Source organism: Anolis carolinensis, chromosome 3 (genome assembly GCF_035594765.1).
Source record: "Anolis carolinensis isolate JA03-04 chromosome 3, rAnoCar3.1.pri, whole genome shotgun sequence".
NCBI classification, from domain to species: domain Eukaryota; kingdom Metazoa; phylum Chordata; class Lepidosauria; order Squamata; family Dactyloidae; genus Anolis; species Anolis carolinensis.
The window spans coordinates 231,279,709-231,286,055 of NC_085843.1; the positions used below are offsets into that span (position 1 = coordinate 231,279,709).

The 6,347-nt window shown below is 40.6% G+C and overlaps 1 protein-coding gene across 1 annotated transcript in view; it reads left to right on the plus strand.

The window, feature by feature from the left end:
* The window catches only part of actr1a (actin related protein 1A), a 28,838-nt gene extending 24,203 nt beyond the window's left edge, over nt 1-4,635 (plus strand). The window contains exon 11 of the mRNA XM_062976323.1: nt 730-4,635. Within this exon, the coding sequence (XP_062832393.1) occupies nt 730-832 (103 nt within the window). The 3' untranslated portion in view covers nt 833-4,635. The remainder of the gene's footprint in view (nt 1-729) is intronic.
* The last annotated feature ends 1,712 nt before the right edge of the window (nt 4,636-6,347 follow it).

Below are 6,347 nucleotides of genomic sequence, written 5' to 3' on the forward strand. Positions count from 1 at the left end.
CTGCAGTGGCCCTCTTCTCTACCACTACTCTTAGGAGCCTAGGAAGAACTGCATGCTTCTTCTTCATGGACCCTGTGCATCATATATACGGATCACTGGGATCCATACAGTAGTTTATTTATTTATTTACAGCATTTATATTCCCTCCTTCTCACCCCAAAGGAGACTTAGGGCAGATCACTGAACACATAGATGGCAAACCTTCAATGCCAATTATAACATTGACAAGACAGACAACAGATAGAGGTATATAGGCTTGCCCATCATTCAGCATCTTTGGAGGCTATGCTTGGTTCTGACCACTAGGGGATGCTGTGGCTCCCTCTCCCTGCCGAAGAGCTTCTTTGTTCGTAAACTTCCTCCTTTTTCTGATCAAAATGTGGAGCCTAAATAAATATTTCCCTGCTTTTAATGCAGTTCCTGTTTATCTACTCACATTTGTTTTTGAACTGCTAGGTTGGCAGAAGCTGCACTAAAGGTCAAGAGGTCACCCTGACCAGGCTTCGAACTGTCAACCTTCTTGTTGGCAAGATTATTGCAGCTTGGTGATTAACCTGCTGTGCTAAAGCCTGGCCCTAGTTCACTCAGAACCTTTTATATCTGAGTGAACATTTTAGCAATAGCCCTGCTCTTCAGTGCAGATAAAATAATTATACTTCAGTACCTAATAGGAAAGGGAATTAGCTGCCTTCTGGTTGGATATCTAACTCTGGCTTTCTTCCCCCGCAGTGGCTCCATCTTGGCTTCACTGGACACATTTAAGAAAATGTGGGTTTCCAAGAAAGAATATGAGGAAGACAGCGCCCGGGCCATCCATCGAAAAACCTTCTAGTCCGGGAGCATCCTGGTGTCTCCTTGGGGATTCTTTCTTTCCCTCAACTCACTTTTCAGAGTGTCTGGGGTGCTCCCTTGTGTGTGTCTGTGTATGGGTAGGAGGTGAGTGCAGCATGTTTGAGACCTTCCCAGAGCCAATGGGAAGTCTAGAAGTTTGACTTGATTGGTGATTGGTTTTGTGAGAGGCAGGTAAAAATTGGCAATGAACCAGTTGGAGAGATTTGTTCCTTTTTTCATTGGGTCACTGAACTTTTGACGTTACCTCTGTGTCGACGGCAAATAGTATGACTTGGAAACCAAGCCACTTAGTGGAATGGAAATGAGCATCTGGTAAAACAGCCCATGTTTGGGCTTGAAACAGAAGGTCTGAGTAAAGACAATGGGCCAGGCTGAAGTTCTGAAGGTTACCATAAAAATTCAGGGCACAGAAATCAGCTGTTACCTAATTTCTGGTCATTTGCCTAGCAAAAGTTTTATTTTTTAGACAACCACTTCATAGTTTCTCTCCCCTACTTTTTTAAACCCAACGTATAAAGAAAATAAGTACATTTTCAGCTGTTAAAGCCCCGTGTGTGTGTGCATGTGTGTGTATGTGTAAAAATCCTTAGGCTGGTGTGTGAGAATCTGGACCATGGCAAGAGAGTTAGAGCAATTAATTTTAGGAATTAGTTTGTGATGCATGGTGTAGAGCAGTAACACTTCCTTTATTCTATTCTAGACAGTCCTCGCCTTGGCACTTGGTAGTAGTGAGGCAGTCAGCTGTCATACAGTCAAGTGCCCCGGGGCAACTCTAAAGAGTATTGAGGCCCATTCTATTCTCCATCTGCCTATCGCTGTCTCCCCACTCCCTCCATCGTCTAAAGGTTTACATGTTGACTTTCTCTGAAAGCTGAAGGCTTTATGCCGACATCATAAGCACTGCTGTAGGGGTTGCCCAGCTATGGTTGCTGGGAAGCTGCTTAATTGTTTTTAGTATTAACTTTATTTATTGATACGTTTTGGTGGTAACTGAACTACTAACTGGGGCTCAGGGTTAGTTACCCTGTCTTTTTGTCCTGCTTCACTACATTTTCCAATATTTATCACTAGCACTGATGTTTTAACAGCGCACTTAATGTGGTACAGTTGGGCCAGCCCTGAAACCATCTCCACTCTTTGAAGTGGTTGTTTTCGTGAAGGCACCACAATGCAAACGAACAATAAACTCCATTAGCGCGTGTCAAGAGTAGTAACCTCCAGAAAGAAGCTGTAATTCTGACATAGTGTTAATGCCTTTTCAACTGCTTCTGTACTGTTACAGAAAGGAAAAAAACAGTTTACTTTGAAATAAGATTGTGGTTTTTAAAGCATTTTGGTGCTTATTTTTCAGGGTTTTTTAAATATTTTGTTTTGTTAATGCTGCTGCTGAAGACCAAATATTTCACATCCTTGGCCGCTTAAGTATTAGAAGACATGGCAACAGGAAATGTGCCTTGCCTCTGCCAGTAGTCAAACAACAGAAGAAGAAACTGCAGTAGGAAGTGAGAGCTGAGGGATTTGATTGTGGGGGCAAAAGTCTTGTCTTGTTCACTGCTGCTGAATTATTCTGAACGTGGTCCAGTTGTGTTTTCGATCCAAGTCTTTTGTTTGGCTCAAGGATCAGTGTTCTCCGAGAGCATTTTTGGGACTAGAGTATGCAAATTGGATATGTAGTAGTATGTTGCATCTGTTTCAGTGGTTTGAGCTGAAAGACTTGTGTCTCATGCAAAAGCAGGAAAATTCTGATCCCGCTCTCCCCAAGGAATAGAGAACTGATAGGTTGTTAAAATACAATGCAATCTTGTGTATTATGCAATATCCCCATAGTATTAAAGAGGACAACCAGTGTGTAATTCATGCAAATGAACATATGAGATAGCAGCTTTGTCTGTGTAAGCTTTCCCTTGTCCCTTCCTCGTGTACGAACAGATGCACCTCTGGTGACTTATCTGGGATGAAAATTACTGACATAGCTTGGCAAAAGTAGTTCAGTTCTCCTTTGGCTATATATGCTAGTTCTGTCTGGAGTTTAGAAAGACAATTGCTACTTCAGTGGGAATTTCCAGACTTCTGGATGGATGGATGATGCTAACATTTATCAGAATTTGAACAAGATATCCTTATTTTTTGTTTTAAAGAACATGGCTCATGAGTACATTGCAAAGTTTTCCCAAACAGAAGTTTGAGAGATTCTACCCTGGCAGGAAATGCTAAGGCATTATGTACAATTATTGTCTTAGGACTTGATCACTAAAAGGTAGCATAGAGCAATGTCTGTGTCCTAAGTTTCCATAGAAAATGAATTGTGGAAGCACTGAGAGTAAGAGGCCATTTTGTATTAGTGTAAGATACTGTTAACATGTAGGAATGAACATGCCCTCTGGGTTTTCCTTCCCAAAATTACTTGTTTTCATTAGCTGCCATGGGTTTGCTTGTCTCAGATGTGCAACTATGTCAGCTGGCACTACAAGGAAAGCACATCTTCTGTTGATAATTTAGATACTTGTCTTCTAACCCAGAAATTCTATCAAATCATTTTGGTTTTCACTTCAAGTGAGATGACATTTCCACTGAATAAACCCAGCAGCTTACTGTCGTGAGTCGACTCCAGACTCTGCTGATGCTAGATTTAAAAGTTTGTTGCAATGCTGAGTTGAGATCTTGGTAAGATGGTCTGCTTCCTATTAGTCTTAACTGTTTGGATTTTTGGCCCAAGCTCAAGCAGCTTTTGATGTCATGGAGATCAAGACTTGAGCAATCGATCTCAACTTGCGTGCAGGATGAGTCTTTGCTTAGTCATTTAGCAGCAGCCTGAGGCTAAACTTGTTTTACATAGTATAATTATGAGACACATGAATGAGTTCTGTTGTAGAGATATTTACAGACTGATCAGTTACCAGTACAGTAGCTTTCACTACTAACGTCTTCTCTGGTAAAGGTATATATAGGGTAGCCTGGACTGACTTAGGGAAGCTCACACAACTAACCTATTACCACAGGGAAAGGATGTTGACCCATATTTCTTGCCTTATGTTACAGGAATGTTATTTTGTTTTGAGCCGTCTACTGTTTGAAATGCATGCCCAGGGCAGGTTATTACTGCAGAGGCCTTGATTCTTGCTCGATTTCTGCCTAAAGCAGTGGTTCTCAACCTAGGGTCCCCAGATGTTTTGGCCTTCAACTCACAGAAATCCCAGTCAGTTTACCAGCTGTTAGGACTTCTGAGAGTTGAAAGCCAAAAACATCTGGAGACTCCAGGTTGAGAATCATTGGCCTAAAGTAATGTTGATAGACTTTCTCATAATTGCTTCATGGAGGGTGGCAACAACTCAGTTGCAATCATGGGGAAATAGAACAGTTTGGGAAATTTATTTGTGGACTGCCACCTCTCAGAAAAACCCAGCCACAGGAAGATTCTGAGAGATAACCAAAAATATTTTCAAATTCTGGAATGAGGGAACCAGTGTTAGCAGCTTCTACTGATAGAGGGGACCGTAGGTAACTCCTAGCTGTGTGTGGTCTGCGTTTAGGGCAGTGATTATGTGCGAGGACAGAGATGTGAGATATAAATATCTCCAGGTTGACTCCTGGGCTTCTTTTAAAATTCTGTGTTGATTTTTTCCTTGCTTGACATGAGTTATCAGAAGCAGTATCAAACAATCTTGACAGGTGCTTTCTGTAACCTAATGTTGGTTCTATGAGACTGGTGGTATACTTTGCACATATGTGCACAGTAATGCTGGGTGCTGCCCAATGTACTAAAATAAAAGTTGTTGATATACAGTGTGCTCTCTCTTTGATGGAACCATAAGTTTCCTATGAGGGAAACCAGGATGTTTGCCTTTTATTTTGAGTAAACTGATTGATATAACAATGAGTGCAGTCCACATATGTGATGCTTTTTATATGAAGTACTGATATTAGCTTTAATGAATTTAGCACACTGTATGGAATTTAAATCAGTTGTATCTTCTACATATTGGACCTCTAGTAGGCTAAAAAATTAAATTTAAAATTGCAGCTTCTGATGTAGAAGAAATAGTAGCAAAAATATAGGAATAAATGCAACTGCTTCTTTGAAAGTTCCAATTTGAATAGTACACACACAGATGAAGTCTTCCAAAACTAGCCAAATAGCTCCCCAAAATCAGCCAGGTTTTAAGCACCAATGAACAAGAAACGCTATTCTTCATTCTTGTGGGTGCAGCTACCTTTGTTACAGCAGGAACAAGAATACGATTACTCTATCATGAGTCACCCTTCTTGCCTCAGTTGAAATAGGAAACTACTACCTGCATGGCACAGCATTTTAAGGTTTAAAGGTTACTCTGTTTAAGGTTACTCTGGACCACAATCTCTCCAGTTTCAGCCAAGTGTCCGAGAACATGGTAAGAAGATATGGTAGCTCAAACTTGCAGGAGAGGAGGATACAGTAGGTGCATTTAACTAAGAACAACCCCAAATTGTGGATGGGAGTATAAATGGAATTCTTAAAGTCCAAGCCTGAGAGGCCTAATATTGAGGAATAAATTAATTAAGAAGTATTTCATTGTGAAAAAGAAGCAACTCATTGTGAAAAAGATTTCAGTACAGACATCCTTCCACTAACAGAAGAGAGGATACAGTCATCTAGATGCAATGTTTACTCTGCCAGAGATGGGAATTTCAGAAAACATATGGTAAAAATCCTAAAAAGAGGGGTGAAAGATGGTCAAGAAGGGGGATCAACTGAAAACCAGAAAAGGTCATATTCAAAGACATAACCATGATACCCTGGAATAGCTGTATGCAAAGGAATCTTGTAGCACAGGCATGGACAAACTTAGGCCCTCCAGGTGCTTTGGACTTCAACTTCCACAATTCCTAATAGCCTATTGGCTGTTAGGAATTGTGGAAGTTGAATTCCAAATCATCTGGAAAGCCGAAGTTTACCCATGCCTGTTGTAGCACCTTTGAGATTACCATTGAGAAACAATCTGTAGCATCAGCTTTCATAATAATAATAATAATAAAACTTTATTTATACCCCGCCACCATCTCCCCAATGGGGACTCTTGGGCTACCTCCTCAAATGCATCATTTGAGGAGGTAGCCCAAGTCTATGAAAACTTCTGCAACAATTTCTTTATGGTAGTCTCAAAAGTACTGCAAGATCCCTTACCTACAGAAAAGGTTGAATTTAGGAAGAAGGGAAAAAACCATTCCGAAGATTTACAGGCATAGTCAAGGGAGAAAGCAAAATTATTCTGCTAACTTGACCCCAGTGAGAAAACAAAGATGGTGAAATGTAAACTATTTTTTCAATAGTCAAAGATAATCCTGGATTCTAGCCATTTCAGCTTTGTATTAATAACCTGGTAAGTACTCGGCACCAGTCATCCAACTAAATCTCAAAAGCCAGAGTTCCTGCTTCACTAATGTGCTACATAAATAGAGTTCATCTTCACCTTGTAAGAAGTCTCTGAGTTGGTTCACTTGGGCTTTCATCTGTCAAT